The sequence below is a fragment of the Hypanus sabinus genome, chromosome 1 (genome assembly GCF_030144855.1).
Source record: "Hypanus sabinus isolate sHypSab1 chromosome 1, sHypSab1.hap1, whole genome shotgun sequence".
NCBI classification, from domain to species: Eukaryota; Metazoa; Chordata; class Chondrichthyes; order Myliobatiformes; family Dasyatidae; genus Hypanus; species Hypanus sabinus.
The window spans coordinates 99,459,737-99,477,067 of NC_082706.1; the positions used below are offsets into that span (position 1 = coordinate 99,459,737).

General features: G+C 39.6%; 1 protein-coding gene across 3 annotated transcripts in view; it reads right to left on the reverse strand.

Annotated features, from left to right (window-relative positions):
* The window catches only part of LOC132395723 (zinc finger protein 236-like), a 159,522-nt gene that overhangs the window by 30,621 nt on the left and 111,570 nt on the right, over positions 1-17,331 (reverse strand). For all 3 annotated transcript variants that reach the window (XM_059972688.1, XM_059972679.1, XM_059972696.1), the window contains 5 exons: positions 15,504-15,607; positions 9,914-10,065; positions 7,996-8,181; positions 6,215-6,482; positions 2,673-2,776 (listed from right to left, as the gene is read on the reverse strand). In XM_059972688.1, the coding sequence (XP_059828671.1) occupies positions 2,673-2,776; positions 6,215-6,482; positions 7,996-8,181; positions 9,914-10,065; positions 15,504-15,607 (814 nt within the window). The remainder of the gene's footprint in view (positions 1-2,672; positions 2,777-6,214; positions 6,483-7,995; positions 8,182-9,913; positions 10,066-15,503; positions 15,608-17,331) is intronic.

A 17,331-nucleotide genomic window follows, 5' to 3' on the forward strand; every position in this document is an offset into this window, starting at 1 on the left:
CATTTCCTTTTTCAAAGCTCTCTTCTGCTTTCACTATTAAACTAAATATTCAGTATTAATCCCAAAAGTACAGCTATTAACCATTCCAGAGTTATATTAAACTCTGGATGATCCAATGAGTACTGTTGTCACAACTATTACCTATTTCCAAGCATACTTTTACGTGGTCTGGTGTGGCAATTCGGATGCATAGGAATGCGAGAAGCTACAGAGAACAGTGGAGTCAACATTAGCATAGTTCTCGCCATCTCAGTAGTATCTATAGGAGGCGCTGCCTCAAAAAGTCAACATCTATCATCAAAGTATCCTAATATCTGGGTCATCTTCTCACAGGCACCATCAGGCAAGAGATACAGATGTCTTCAGTCCCACACCACTAGATTCAAAAACAGCTTCCCTTCATCCATTCATATCTTGAGTCAACCCAGTACAACTCTAATGACTATCTCAGTATAGCAACACCATGACTACTTTATACTCTTAAGTTCTAATTGTGTTCTTCCTTGTATAATCTTGTGTAATTTACATCTATGATTCTACCGTGATGTTGCTGCAAGTAATGTTTCCACTGTATCTGTGCATAGATGCATTTATGCATATGTCAATAATGTTGACCCCTTTACTAATGAGGAAATGCAGTTAATCTTCAACTACTTTTTCTTTTAAAGTGAGCAACTTTGCTTTCATTTACTCAAGAAACTGATGAGCACTACAGGTTATTATTATTATGAGTATTATTTAAATGGTGAGCTATCACAGCATACTGTTGTGCTGAGGGACTTGGGAGTGCTTGTGGATGAAATGCAAAGGGCAGCTTTGCAGGTGCAATAGTTATCAAGAAAGCAAATGGAGTGTTGGCCTTCATTGCTACAGGGATTGTAGGTTTCTATAAATAAAACGGTGAGGCATTTTATGTTTAATGAAACAGATAACACATTCCATTGAACTCCAAACCCTTTAACACAAAAGCGTGCTATAAATCCTTACATAACAAAACTCCCTCATGTCAGACCAACCTCTTAAAGTGAAACCCCAACTCAATGGCGAGGGTTGCGAATTATGTACATTCCTCCCAACTACATTACCCTATAGGATTAAATTTAAAAGCAACAATGCTGCAATGGAACAGGGTACTGGTGAGGTCACACCTGGAGTACTGTGTGCACTTCTGGTATCCTTACTTGAAGAAAGATTTATGGGCTTTGGAGATGGTACAGAGGAGATCCACCAGGTTGATTCCAGAGATGAGGGGTTTATCCTGTGAGGAGAAATTGAATTTGCCGGAGACCATACTTGCTAAGAGTCATAAGAATAGGAGAGGATCTCATAGGAATATAAAATTATGAAAGGGATAGATAAGATAGAGGCAAGAAATTTGTTTCCACTGGTGAGACAGACTTGAAACAGATGAAACAGCATCAAGATTTTCGAGAACAGACTTAGGACAGAGAAGAAGAGAAACTGCTTTTCCCAGAGAGTAATAAATTTGTGGACTTCTCTACCCCAGGAAAGCAGTACCTAATTAAATACATTTAAGACACAGATAGAATTTTATTTAGTGGGGAATTAAGGATTATAGGGAAAGGACGGGTAGGTGGAGCTGAGTCCATATCCAGATCAGCCATGACCTTATGGCAGAGCACATTTGATGGGTCAGATGGCTTACTCTCGCTGTCATTTCTCACGTTTTCATGTACAGCTTATGCCTGCTGCATTAATCATGCCAAGTTCTCCTAAATGTTCAATTACAGGCCTGTTCAACATGTTGCTCAACTAGCATGATTAGCCCATCTACTAAATTTCAACGCCAACACCATAATGAAATTAGCAAATAAGCTTATGGTCAACTTTCTTATGTGAAAGTAATCCAAACTATTGGTTCATAAAATGCTCACTGCTTCCAGTTTCAAGTCACCGTGAGGTAAATCTGAAGTTTTCAAACCTCAGCTTTAGGCACTGGCAATAGTGACAGAAAACTGGATTCATTACAAAATTTTCCATCTATTTCACAGAAAAATGTTAAGTTTTTCAATTTGCACTCAAACGTCTATCAAGCTTACTCCAGAAGCACTGAAGGTAAAAAAAAAGTTTTATTCACAAAAAAAAACATTAATGCACAAAGTGGACCTGCCCAATCTACAATTTCCAAACATTCACATCCTGCTTTTGTGCAATTAGCAAATAGTATTTGCTATTTACTACTTAAGCCGATTATCACTTTAGAATTAAATCTCAAAACAAAGCTGGACACCATCAAATATTGGTTTCTTATGTGAATTCAACTGGCTGTTGATTCCTGAAATAACAGCAGCAGCTCAATTCCTTTTAGGAACAGATATATAACAATTTCCCCAATTTAGCACCAACAGATCGGTTTGAAACGAGAGTGGTTTGAGCAGCAAATGGAATGTGTCAAACCAGTAAAGTAGATGCTGAGTCTCAGTGCAATTATGCATTTGTTGTATTTGTTCATGTTTCGCTTTATAAATAAATAAAATCAATGCAATTGCGTAAGTAGCTAATGTAATAACACCTTAAATAGGAAAACAAGAACTTAAGGAGTAAGTAGTTAAGCTTGCATTTGAAAGCTTTCTGTTTAGCCAAGTGTTTTATAGCATCCATCAACCACAAATGTCTTTTTATAACGGCTTAATAGAGAAAGCAGTACTAACCCGTGTGAGTTTTTAAATGACAATCCAGTGTAGACTTCACTGTAAAACTCTTCCCACATTCATCACACTTAAAGGGCTTCTCACCAGTATGAATTCGTATATGCCTAAACAGGATGAAAGAACACGTATTACTATTAAGATAGATTCAAAATTGTTTCTTTTAAAAACAAATTTTCAAAAAAATATCCAATTAAATTACCAAAGTCATTATGTTTCTACGTACGAGTTGGCTAGATATTTAATAGATGTGAGACAGTTTGCATACCAGGCTGCATCACTGTATGATATGGGGTTGGGGGGGCGGGGGGGGGGCCTACTGCACAAGACCGAAAGTTGCTGCAGAGGGTTGTAAATTTAGTTGGCTCCATCTTGGGTACTAGTCTACAAAGTACTCAAGATATCTTCAAGGAGCGGAGTCTCAGAAAGGTTTTGTCCATTATTACGGACCTCCAGCACCTAGGGCATGCCCTTTTCTCACTGTTACCATCAGGTAGGAGGTACAGAAGCCTGAAGGCACACACTCCAAATCAGGTACAGCTTCTTCCCCTTTGTCATCTGATTCCTAAATGTACATTGAACTCGTGAACATGAACTCTTTTTTAAAAATATGTATTACTTCTGTTTTTGCATGATTTTTAATATATTTAATATGCATATACTGAAAATTATTTTTTTTTCTGCTTCTTCTTCTATATTATGCATTGCATTGAACTGCTGCTGCTAAGTTAATAAATTTCACGACATATGCCGGTGATAATAAACCCGATTCAAAAACACATTTTTTTTCTTTTTAGAAATTCATCTCTTTCAAAGAATTAAAAATACTGAAAGGTTACTTGAAGTTATGGTAGAAACACAAAAATAATCTGCTTTTCTCCCCCAATACTTTATAGAGGCATTTTGATCCAACAGAGTATTAAATCATGAGGGGTATAGATAGGGTGAACATACATAGTCTTATTCCCAGGGATGGGGAACTAAAAAGTAGAGGACATAGGTTTAAGGGGAGAGGTAAAATATTTAAGAGACCTGAGGAGCAAATTAGTCATGCAAACATTTTAAAGAATAAGCCATCAAGAAAGAACAGTTGAGGCAGATACATTAACAATTACGTAGAGAAATACATAGATAGGAAAGGTTTAGAGGAATATGCAGGTAAATGTGACTAGCTTGGTGGACACAATGTCAGTAATAGACACGTTAGGCCAAAGGGCCTGTTCCCACGCTGTAGTTTCTCTGACTCTATGGCCCAGTCCCAAGTTACCTACAAAGGCAGAGAACTTAGTAACTTTCTTTCAGGGATCATTATATTCCGCCAGTGAAATGACATAGGGAAGGTGGGTGGATGACAGGTTGGTAATGAACTGGACAACTCTTTAAGAGAGCTGTTAGGGGGATAAAGAGGTAAATGCCCTGCTAAAATAAGATAGAATACAGAATGGCTCTTCCACCAAGTACTGGAATGACTCTCATGCTTGCTCTAAGTTAAAACTTGTAATGTCAGTCACGTGACAGGTAGTAATTGGGCGTTCTAATAAAAAAATTGTACCCAAGGTCAATAAGTGCTGGTGTCTGTCATTCTTCAGCACTGGCTAAAGCGCACCTCATTTAAAAGACTGTGCAAATTTAGTAGTCTTTCAAACTAAAGATGACTGAAAGATGATACAAGATCACAGAAGTCAATTTTATTTGCAGAGAATATTTCCTTACTATGTTGCAGCTCTCTTTATTTTCCTCAAATTAGAAATGCTCATTATTAAAATCACTTATTGGGGCAGAAAAATCAAGATAATATGGTACACGAATAATAATTACAGATCAGCTTGCTCATTATGATGACATATGGACAATTGATGCTTAGATATTGAATTATCCAAGGCAACAATAAAAATTAATGAACCATGCAAAGTTTAAACCCTGAATACATATTTTAATCTATATTTTGTTTTACTTCATAAGCCAATTAAGATAGCTTCTGTCAATTAAGCAGGATAATTAACACGTTCTCAATACGATTTAACACTCCTTCACCCGTTCTTGACTTTTCCATAATTCACCTTGATACCAGCTCCCTAAAGACGACTTACAGCATTAAAGGCAATTTCAATATTGATAGATAACAGTTTTCCAAAAAGAATATATCTTTGGACATCAGCAAAACTGTTAATTTCAGACATGCGCTCACAACTCAAACCAATGAAAGCCTATTGTTTTTGAAAGACATATTCCAACTCTAAACAGGTAGCAGAAACAGAGGACAAAATGTTAGTGGAGCTGAAAAGGTGAATGGGAATTTTTTACAAAATGATTTAAGGGCAGAGAAAACAGTACATACATATGACTAGAATAAAAATAATGCAAGTTATAACCAATGTAAAGGATGGAGCAGGGAGAGATTGCAAATTAACAAAGCTGTAACACTAATTACATTTATTTAAACTTCTGCTTTCAATATTCATGTTTGTCCAAGTTATTTCAGATACCTAACCATAATGTCATCTCAACACTTCTGGTTTGCAAAGTAGTGGTTCACAGGTATTGTAATTTGCCTCCTCTGCAATTGATTAACTTCCCTTTACCAGGACTCCCAGCAGAGTATGCGCACAATGAACTATAGCAACTTAACTGGCTATAGATGACAACTTAGCAAAAAATGATTTACATTTTTAAAGCATTTTTCAAGATAATAAACATGGTAATAAAATATTTTGTGATAACTCACTAATAACTGGATACTAATTAAGGACAGTGATGGGCGAATATTCAATGAGATGAAGGAACTCTATTGAAAGTAGGTAGAGCAATAAGTTATGGGTAGCTATAAAAAAAAACAGATGTTTCTGACTTGGGGAGTAATTAAGACAGTTCTCGGGAAGAGATCTCCTGTGCAACTGGGCTCACTAGGCTTTGAACTGTTGTGACATAATCTAACAACTAATTTCATGCAACATACACCATCATATTCCACAATGAAAATAATGCTTTTAGTGGCAAGTGTTTCTTGGTATTCTGTATTACTATTACTACTGAACTCCACCAGACTCCCAGCTTTCTAACTGAGTACTTCACTGATATGTCAGCCCAGATCACATGACTGTATCATAGACTGTGACCAGTACCCTTAGCTTAATAAAAGCAAAACTGATATAGAGCAACATGTTTGCTGTCTTGATGCAAATTAGGGTAGATAAAATCCCCAGGGTCTCACTAGGTGTTCCTGTGAGAGGCAAGTGCAAAAATTGCAGAGGCATGTGCAGAGATATTTAAATCATCCTTAGCGACACGTGAGGTACCGGAGGATTACAATATAGCTAATGCTGTTCTGTTGTTTAAGAAAGGCTGTAAACCAATACACCAGAAAATTATAGGCCAGTGAGCCTCACATCAGTAATGAGAAAGTTACTGGACGGTATTCTAAGGGAACGGATATATGAGTATTTGCATAGACATGGACTATTAGGGATAATCATCATGGCTTTATGTGTGGTAAGTTGTGTCTAACCAGCCTTATAGAGTTCTCAATCAACAGCAACAATCCTCACCTAACTAAGTCACTGGGCTTTTTGAAGCTCTTAGTACAAAACGAGCACTGGTTTGCATGTTTAGGCTCCTCTTCCATCTCTGTGTTCTTATCCTTCATCTCACTGACACGGTCCTTTTCTGCTGCCGATTGCACTAACACTTTTTCAGAAATTGTGGCGTCTAATCGCGTTTCAGTTTTTGCCAGTTCTGCCGTCTCTTCTTCTGTAAATGTGATGATCCCAATCCTTGGCCTTCGCACAACAGGTCTCTCTAGGTTTTCATCCTCATCTATGTTTGTAGGGTAAAAGCAGAAAACATTTTTTTTTGTCATATTTAAAAGACTCTACCATTAAAAAAGACTTGTGTAGATTGCCAGCAGTTATTGAATGTGGAAGTGATGTGCCCCTGCCAGTGAATAAAAAACAAAGTGCTTAGCATGTCAGGCAGCATCTATGTAAAAATGACTTGGATGATGGAAATAATGGTTTTATTGCAAAGTTTGCAAATAATAAGATAGATGGAAGGGCAGGTAATTTTGAGGAAGTAAGAGAGGCTAAAGAAGGACAAGACTGAATAGGAGAATGAGCAAAGAAGCAGCAGATGGAATACAGTGTCACGAAATGTATAGTCATGCACCTTGGTAGAAGAAACAAAGGGGCAGACCATTTTCTATTCAAAACTCAGAGGCACAAAGGGACTTGGGAATCCTTGTGCAGGGTTCCCCAAAGGTTATTTTGCAGGTTGTGGTGAGGAAGGCAAATGCAATGTTAGCATTCATTTTATGAGGACTAGAATATAAAAGCAAGGTTGTAATGGCGAGGCCTCACTTTTGTGAGCAGCTTTGAGCCCTTTATTTTAAAAAGGATGTGCTGAAACTGGAGAGGGCTCAAAGCAGATTCACAAAAATTATTCCAGGATTGAACAGCTTGTCATATGAAGAGCGTCTGATGGCTCTGGGCCTGTATTCACTAGAATTCAGAAGACTGAGGGGTGAAATAGTGAAAGGCCTTGATAGAGAGTATGTACAGAGGATGTTTTCTTTGGTGGGAAAGTCTGGACCAGAGGGGCACAGCCTCAGAATGCAAGAGCATCCTTTTAGAACGGAGTTGAGGAGTGACTTCTTTAGCCAGAGTGATAAATCTGTGGAATTTGTTGCCACAAGCAGCTGGGGAGGCCGAGACACTGGGTATATTTAAGGCAGAAGTTGATCGATTCTTGATTAGGCAGGGCATGAAAGGACATGGGGAAAAGTCAGGAAATTAGGGCTGAGGAAAAATGGATCATGACAAAATGGCGGTGCAGACTCAACGGGCCAAATGACCCAATTCCTCTCCTCTATCTTATGGTCTTATGGACTGCAAACTCTTAATCGTTCTGCTGCTGGTTTATCATTTCTAAGATCCATTTAATAAGATAAAAGTTAAGGTAGAATGCTAGAAATTAATGAAGTTGAAGATGGCTGCTTTGTCCTAGGGCTGAGATGAATGACATCTAACATCTACAACCGTACAAACCCCACCCCCACCCCCCCACCACTCCCTCACTTTCATGGTCAAAAATTTTGAGATTGCTGAGTTTTCCTCTTTGACTCTCCCTGACTGCACATTTACCAGGGCTGTTCGATGCTACACTAAAGCAGTCACTCTCAGCTCTTTCTGAAATTCAACCTTTTGGTCCATTAATTGGCCAGGGTAGAAATGAGTCTTCACGGAGAGTAGTAGGGATGGAAGTGATGAAATCCCACTGTAAAACCTTCGACTGATAACAGAACACAACTGCGTTCAAGCGAAGTATTTCATACCTCCTACTCCTGCAGTAGTTTGATGAGCTTTCATGTGCCTTTTGCAGTGAAGTGATGTTCGGAAAGTATCATCGCAGAAAGGGCACTTAAATGGTCTGAGGCTGGTATGGATTACCATGTGCCTTGTAAGACTCCCATTGGTAGTAAAGGTGGCATCACAAACATTGCATCTGTAGGCTTTAATACCTTTAAATATGTATAGACATAATTCAATATGCCAATAGGTGTTAAGATATCACTTGTTTCAAAAATACTGACAAACAATAATTGGTGTTACAGTATACAGAAATTAAACATCAAAACATCAATGTAATGCTGGAAACCATTCAGCCTTCTATGTCTATTCAGACTCATTGAACTAATGACTCAATTAGTTCTATTCCCATGCCTTTCTCAATTCCAGGTATTTATTGCAGTCTCCTTTGAAGTTATTATGGAGTCTGCTTCCACCTAACTTACTTTGGTGCAATTATTTTAATTATTTTGTCTCAGTGATTTCTAAGTGAAAGATAGGTAGTTCAATAAAAGAGCATTTCCATTCTTAATTACATTTGACTTGTTATTATGTTTGGCCAATTATTCTGTTTTAAAAATTATACTGAAATGCATGAGACCATTCACAACTAAATTCTGGGGTCAAAACGTTCTGAAGGAATAAACTGATTTGCTGTTGATAACAAGCTAATTCAAATTTTCAGGTAGACAAATTAACTGGCCAGGGCTCCCACCAGAAACCAGCTGGGGCCTTTTTTCTTCAAGCGCAAATTGAGATCAATGGACTCAAGATTCTACTGCTATTTCTGTCACTATTTGTGTTGTGAGGAAGCATTTTCAGCTTGCCCACAAACGACTCTCATTTATCACACAGGCATTTGTGAAAACTCACCACTTTTCACACTGCTTTCGCTGTAAACCACTATGTGCTGTTCTGAGGCTACAAATGGGATTAGAAACATAGAAAACCTACAGCACATTACAGGCCCTTTGGCCCACAAAGCTGTGCTGAACATGTCCTTACCTTAGAACTACCTAGGTTTACCCATAATGCTCTATTTTCCTAAGCTCCATATACCTATCCCCGGAGTCTCTTAAAAGACCTTATCGTTATTGCTTCCACCGCCACTGCCAGCAGCCCATTCCACGCACTCACCACTCTCTGCGTTAAAAAACTACCCGACATCTCCTCTGTACCTGCTTCCAAGCACCTTAAAATTAAGCCCTCCCGTGCTAGCCATTTCAGCCCTGGGGAAAAAGCCTTTGACTATTCACCCAATCAATGCCTCTCATTATCTGTACACCTCTATTAGGTCACCTCTCATCCTCCGTCGCTCCAAAGAGAAAAGGCTGAGTTCACCCCACCTACTGTCAAGCTCCCAATAAAAGGCAACATCCTTGTAAATCTCCTCTGTACCCTTTCTATGTTTCCATGTCCTTCTTGTAGTGAGGTGATCAGAATTGAGCACAATACTCCAAGTGGGGTCTGACCAAGGTCCTATCTAGCTGCAACATTACCTCTCGGCTTTTGAACTCAGTTCCACGGCTGATGATGGCCAATGCATTATATGCCTTCTTAACCATAGAGCCAACCTGCGTAGCAGCTTCGAGTGTCCTATGGACTCGGGGCCCCAAGATCCTTCTGATCCTCTACACTGCCAAGTGTCTTACCATTAATGCTATATTCTGCCTCATATTTGACCTACTAAAATGAACCACCTCACACTTATCTGGGTTGAGCTCCATCTGCCACTTCTCAGCCCAGTTTTGCATCCTATCAATGTCCCGTTGTAACCTCTGACAGCCCGCCACACTATCCACAACATCCCCAACCTTTGTGTCATCAGCAAATTAACTAACCCATCCCTTGTATAAATACAAGCTCCCATCTCTTGTTCAACATCTGTATACTCAAAGCCATTACCTGTATGTGTTCGCTGATGTGCTTTCAAAACACCTGAGGATACAAAACATCGATTGCACTGAAGACATTTGAAGGGCTTTTCACCTGTGTGCGAGCGTACATGTTGCTTTAGATGGCTTGACTTCTTGAAACCTTTGGTACAGAACTCACACCTAGGGAATGCAGGAGATGGGTAAAAATAGTCAGCGGTAATAATGCACTTAACTTTTATATACCTTCAGTATTAGAGATGAAACTGGAGAAAGGGGAGAGTAAACTTTAAACCATGACTTTATTCCCTAGAGCAGAGGTTCCCAATCTGGGGAGTACAGACTGCTTAGCAATGGTAGTGACCCATAGCATAAAAAAGGTTGCGAATGCCTGTCTAGAGTGTAGAAGAATGAGGGGAGATTGATAGAGATAATATAAAACTATGAAGGCTATAGAAAGGGTAAATGCAAGCAGGCTTGTTCAACTAAGATTGGGTGAGACCAGAACTAGAGGTCATTGATTAAGGGTAAAAGGTGAAATGTTTAAGGGAACATGAAGAGGAACTTTTTTCCACTTGGAATGGTGCAACTGTAAAACGAACTGGCAGCATAAGTGGTGGATGTGGGCTTGATTTCAACATTTAACAGAAATTTGGGTAGGCACATGGATTGCAAGGATGTGGAGGACTATGTTTCATATGCAGTTCAATCGGATTAGTTGGCATGGACTAGATGGGCTGAAGGGCCTGTTTCTGTATTGCAGTGCTCTATGATGCAGTTTCAAATATATTCAAGGATTTAAACTTCTGTGACAAAGAATTCCAGATTATTTACGGCCCTTTATAAGGAACTCTTCTTAACTCAATCTTAAATAGGCATCCTCTTATTCTGAAACTGTACTCTCTGGCTAGACTCTCCTGAGGAAAACATCCTCAACATTTCAAGCCTCCCTCCCCAAAAATTTTACGTATTTCAATAAAATCATTCTCATTCTTCTAAAGACCAAGATGTGCATACCCAATTAATTCTTCCTTATAAGACAATCCTTTCATCTGAGGTCATCCCAGAGTACATTTTCTGAACAGCCTTCAATAATATCTCTCCTTTAATAAAAGTATTCTCCCTGGCAGTTGGTAGACTTTTAAAAAGACTTCTATATTTCAACATGAAAATAAGCTTACATTTTCCTTCCTGATTACTTGCCACACACTGTGCTGCTGATTTCTGAAGTCTTTCTCTATTTAATAACCAGTGTTATCATTCTTTTTTCCAAAGGAAACATCACACTTTCCTCATTTTATAATTCATATCACTTTGCCCAATAACTCAACCCATCAATATCCCTTTATAAACTTGTTATATTCTCCTCAAAACAGTAAATAATAGGGTTTCCCTTCTTCTGCCATTGATGCTGCCCTAACCACATCTCCTCCATTTCCTGGACATCCACACTCACTCCATCCTCCTGCCACTTTAACAGGGATAGTTACTTGTCCTCAGCTACCACCCAATGAGCCTCAAAATATCCACAACAGCCACCATTTTCAATGGGACCCTACCACCAAACACATCATTATTTTCCCTCCCATCCCGCAGTCTCTGCTTTCTTCAGGAATAGGGATTGCTCCCTCTGATTCCTTTGTCTATTCGTCCCACCCCACTAACCTCCAACCTGATACTTAACCCCGCAAGCAGAAGAAGTGCTACACCTGTGCTTTCACTTCTTCCTTCATCTCCATTCAAATCCTTTCAAGAGAGGCAATACTTCACCTGCAAATCTGTTGGGGTCATCTACTGTATCCAGAGCTCCCACAGTGAGGCCCCCTCTAAATGAGACCAGATGTAGATTGGGAGACCATGTTATCAAGCAGTTCCACTCCATCCGAAAAATGCAGGATATCCCAGTGGTTAATCATTTTAACTCTGATCCCCATTCCTATTCCAACATTTTGGTCCATGGCCTCTTCTGCCACAATACAGCCATTTCCAGGTTCCAGGATAGAGGAGCAACACCTCGTATTCCATCTAGGTAGCCTCCAACCTGATGGCATTACCATCGATTTCTCAAACTTCTGGTAATTTCCCCCCTCCCCCATATTCAATTTCTCCACTCTTGCCTCTTACCTTTTCTCATCTGCTTAACACCCCTTTCTCCATGGTCCACTCTCTTCTCTTATCAGATTCCTTCTTATCTAGCCCTTTACATTCTTTCCACCTATTACCTCCCAGCTTCTTTATTTCATCTGGGCACTCCCACCCACCTGGTTTCACCTATCACTTTCTAGCTTCCACTCCCCTCACCTTCTTACTCAGGCACCTTCCCCTACCTTTCCATTCCTGACGAAGGGTTTCAGTCCAAAACGTTGGCTCTCTATTCATTACCATAGAGGATGCCTGACCTACCAAGTTTCTCCAACATTTGGCGTGCATGGCTCTGGATTTACAGCATCTGCGGAATCTCGTGTTTATATTTTCCTCAGTTTGGCTTCCTTCCATACAACAAACAATGAATCCCACTCTTCCCACTTGACTTGCATAGCATCTGCAAATCCAGCCACAATACATTTGCTTCCTTCCTCCAAATCTTATAGCAGTTTTAGTCCCAGTACTAATACTACGTCTCATTGCAAACTTAACAACTCTCTAATCCTTCCCTGCTTGCTAGTGAATCCTTAATATGCTATATTTCCTCCAACATAACCATTTACCTCGCAAAGTAATGTTTTGCATGGGAAACCTTTTGAAATTTGAAATAGATTCAATCTACTGGTTCCCCTCTATCCAAATGGACTGATAACTTCTTTAAAAAAATGGTAGTTTATGTATCAGATATGATTTCATCTTCACAAAGCTAACTATGCCAATGACCTGAATTGAGGTTCCAAACAGTTTCTTAATGCCCCCCTCATGATTGATTTGAATACTTTCCCAATAATGAACATGCTAACTTGCCCATAGCTGTGCATTGCTTTTCCTCTCGTCCTTTTTTAATGCAGTTACCATATTGGCAGTTGTGTAATCCTTCAGTATCTCTCCAAAATCTAAGAATTTTTGGAAGTATAGCACTAAGACATCTCCTCTGTGGTCACTTATTTCAAAATCCTGTGATACAAACTGTTAGCCTTAAGCCCCATTAGTTTACCCGATACTTATTCTCCAGCAGTAGTAACAGTTCTATTATTTCATGATTTGTGGTCTCTCCTAGAGTATGGCTAGACTTTGACTACTGCTGTCTGCTTTCTCTTGCTATCTTTTACCTCCATCTAAATCCATTCTGCATCTTCTGAACCTAGACTGTCTCTCATAAATATTTTTTTCCATTATCTGATGAGGGTAGCTATGCCACCACATTCTAAACTACTCTTCCTAGACAAATATCTTCAAAAGTTGTGTTACAAATGTTGATCACTTTGTACCAACGATCTCTGTAATGGCTCTGCTATCGCGTCTGGTTATTAATTGTTGTGTTATGATAATGGCAGCAGGCATAAAGAAGCACTTCTCTTAGGAAAGAAGCAGAGCCTAGTGCTTGTACCTGACTAGTAATCCATAGGTCTGTGCAAGTAACTTAGAGGTATTTTAATCTGTCTACAGCAGCTAAGAAAGTTAATTTGGATTAACTAGCTAGTAATTATAATGACATCTATGAAACTACCATATTTATTCATTATAACTGCTTTTCAGCCAGGCTCTCTGATGAACTTGTGAATCAGAAGGATTGGTCAGGGCATCAAAGGATATGGCGAGAAGGGGTTGAGTGGGATCTGGGATCAGAATGGTGGAGCAGACTTGATGGGCTAATGGCCTAATTCTGCTCCTATGTCTTATGGTCTAAGTGTGGCATCCATTCTTGGTTGGTCTACATTTAACCACACTCAATGTGGATGAACGACAGCTATTTTCTGAAATGATAGGTTGATAAACATTACGCTTGCCAGCAATGCCCATGCTGCATGAATTAATTAAAATTAGTGAGGAGTAAACAATTATAGGACCCTGGGCATGAGTAGTCCTCAGGAGTTTGGCAGCAGAGACATCACGTTCTGTATTGAGCAAATATGAGTTGGCTTGCTTTTGAGAATAATGTGGGAAAACTCAGTAAGAGCTTTCCATCGGAATTCATAAATTGCATTCTGGCTTGGGAGATGTTGGGTGGAATCTGGTCTCTCTGCCTCAGAAGAAGACTCTGACAAGAGAGGTGTCCAAACAGCACATCCATAGATTAAAAGTATAAACACATATGTGACCAGTACCAAGGAACAAATATACACTGCACGACATTAACTAGTATAAATTTTTTGCCAAGTTTACACTACAGAATTCACATCTTGTTCATTTACTGCTTCCATTCACTGCAATACCAATTTGGAATGGAGGCAGACAGAAATCCCAAACATAGAAGTGGGAATTCTGGGCACTGCTTTGGCCTGTCTTTGACATCATTTCTAGTTCTAGAAGTGGGATGACTAGAACATTTAAAGTGGTTGTGGTGCTAACTACATTTCCTGTGGTACAGTTCAGGCCGCATCTGGAATATTGCATATAATTCTGGTCACCCCATTACAGGAAGGCAACCCTGGCTTGGGAGAGGGTGCAGAGGAGCTTTATCAGGATATTGCCTAGATTAGAAGGCATAAGCTATAATGAGAGGGTGGACAAACATGGGTTGTCTTCTCTGGAGCAGCAAAGGAAGAGGGGAGATCTGATAGAGGTTTATAAGATTATGAGAGGCATAGGTAAAACTGACAGGCATCATCTTTGCATAGGTTGAAATGACTAATACCAGCGGGCATGCAAGTTTTTTTTTTATATACACGGAGTGGTGGGTGCCTGGAGTGTGCTGCCTGGGGTGGTGGCAGAGGCAGAAACATTAGAGACCTTAAAGAGACCTTTAGATAGGCTCATGATGTGAGGAAGTTGGAAGGTTATGGACATTGTGTAGACAGAAGAGGTTAGTTTAGTTAGCCATTTGATTACCAATTTAATTGGTCTGGCACAACATTATGGGGCAAAGGGCTTCTTCCTGTGCTGTACTGTTTCATGTCCCACGGTCCATGAACTACTAAAGGGCATGTTCTGCCGAGAACACATGCCAGACAGATTTGCTGCTGTTGTTAAGAGCATCACACATCTATAGCGGACAAATGCTGACGAGGACACAAGTTTCATGGGGTTTTAATTAAAGTATTTCCCATCTGTCCTCTCCTCATCTACTATTTCAAGCATCTATAAAGTGCAATTCTAAATTTTCTTGAGTAATGCAACATAATTTTTTTATGTCCATCAAACAGGGTGAAAATGAACAATGCTTTGAGTTCTGCAACAACCCAGTATAACCTCAACAAGGATTGTGGGTAACATCCTATCTCAGATCCAGGAGATTCTGGGCCAAGATTGTTACCATGAAGCAAAGCCTGAAGTTAATGACAACATTCATAGGGTGATATGGCCTGAATCCTATTAGTCAATAGAAAACATATGCCTGGCATCTCTCTGGCCAGAAAGAAGGGGCTTTTTTGAGATCAGTAGATATACAAAAAATGAAAATGTGTAATAAATGTAATATTAGTGAGGAAGTGTTCAGCGTACTGGAACACGTATAACTTCTCACTATATCCAACCTGTATGTTCTTCTGACTTGGTCCTCATTATCAGAATGGAATGCTGAACGATGGCTTTGAAGTTGCAAGGTTCCTGGTGACGGCTCATGTAACAGTCGAGTGGCCTGAAGAATGTATGGAAAAAGCAAAGGGAAATTTAATAAATATCAAAGAAACTTAATTGAGTCATATCACTGACTAGGAAAATATTGAATCACATCCATTACAAAGACAAACATTGCAGAAATACAGTACAGGGGACATTCAGCCTTTCTACGAGGAATAATTTTATTTAAAGGTATGCACAATACTCTACGCAGCACACACAAATTGCAGGAGGAACTCAGCAGGTTAGGCAGCATCTATGAAAATAAATAAATCAACAGTCAATGTTACAGGCAGAAATATTTCATCGGGACTGGAAAGAAAAGGGGAAGAGCCAGAATAAGAAGGTGGGGTGGAAGTGGGGGGGGGGGGGGGTGGAAGGGAAAGAATACAAGCTCAAAGGTGATAGTGCAGCCAGGTGGTAGAGGGAGAGGGGATGAAATAAGGAGCAAGGTAATAGATAGAAAAGGTAAAGGGCTGGAGAAGGAGGAATCTGTTCAGATGACCGTGGACCATGGACAAAAAGAAAGGGGGGGGGAAGAACACCACGGGTAAGTGACAGGTGAGGAGAAGAGTATTCTGAGGGGTGTTTATAGGGAGTTAGTGTCCCCATTTCTGACATGTTGGCCAATGCTTCCTCTACTGCTATGATGAGGCCACTCTCAGATCAAAGTAGCAACAACTCTTATTTTGCCAGAGTAACCTCCAACCTGATGACATGTACATCAGTTTCTCCATCTTCTGGTAATTGTTACCCCTCCCCCTTCTTCAATTCCCCACTCTACCCCTCCCCCTACATCACCTCCCCCTTCCCTTTCTCCCACAGTCCACTCTCCTCTATTGCTCAGTAGATTGCAATAAATGCTGAGAGAAACATTGGGGCCATCCATGACATACAGCAGAAGTCCTGCAATCGCAGAGCTCTTAGCATTGTCAAGGACCCCTTAAGTGACAGCTTCTTCCACCAGGCTATGAGACTTCTGAACACCCTGCTACCACCCAGTACACATTACATATGACAGTACCAGTAGTATTATACTGTTGTATATTTAACAATATATCATATACATACTTTACATCAACTTGTACATTACAGAATTTTCTTTTTATCTATTAATATCATTGTCTTCATCTTATTTTACATGCAGTATGTGACATACGCACTGTGGTTTGCACCTTGGTCCCTGTAGAATGTTACTTCATTTAGTTGTTTACATGTGCAAAGTTAAATGACAATAAACTTAGACCTGAACCCATCTTTCTACACTTTTGTTCAGGATTTTCCTGCTCAAGCAAATTAATTCTTAACTACTTATTAAATCTTTTTAACATATCAGTTAGATCACCCCTCAATCATCTGTTATCCAGTAGAAAAAACAGTAAAGATTATGTCACTTAAACATAATTTATACCCTTCAAGTAGGAGAACTTTCAGCCCTTCAAACAAGGAATAGTGGACTCTACGCAGTATATCACAAGCACATTCCCCCCACGATTGGTAGTATCTACAGGAGGCTTTGCCTCACAAAGGCAACATCAAGGATCCCAACCATTCGAGCCATCTTTTTACAGCTACCATCAGGCAAGAGGTATTGAAGCTTCACACCACCAGATTCATGAACAGCTACTTCCCTTCAACGATTTGGTTCCTGAACTAACTGGTAAAATCTTAATTACTACAGTTCAGCAAAACTATAACCACTCTGATAACTGTATCAAATTGGACTTGGCTATTTTTAAAATT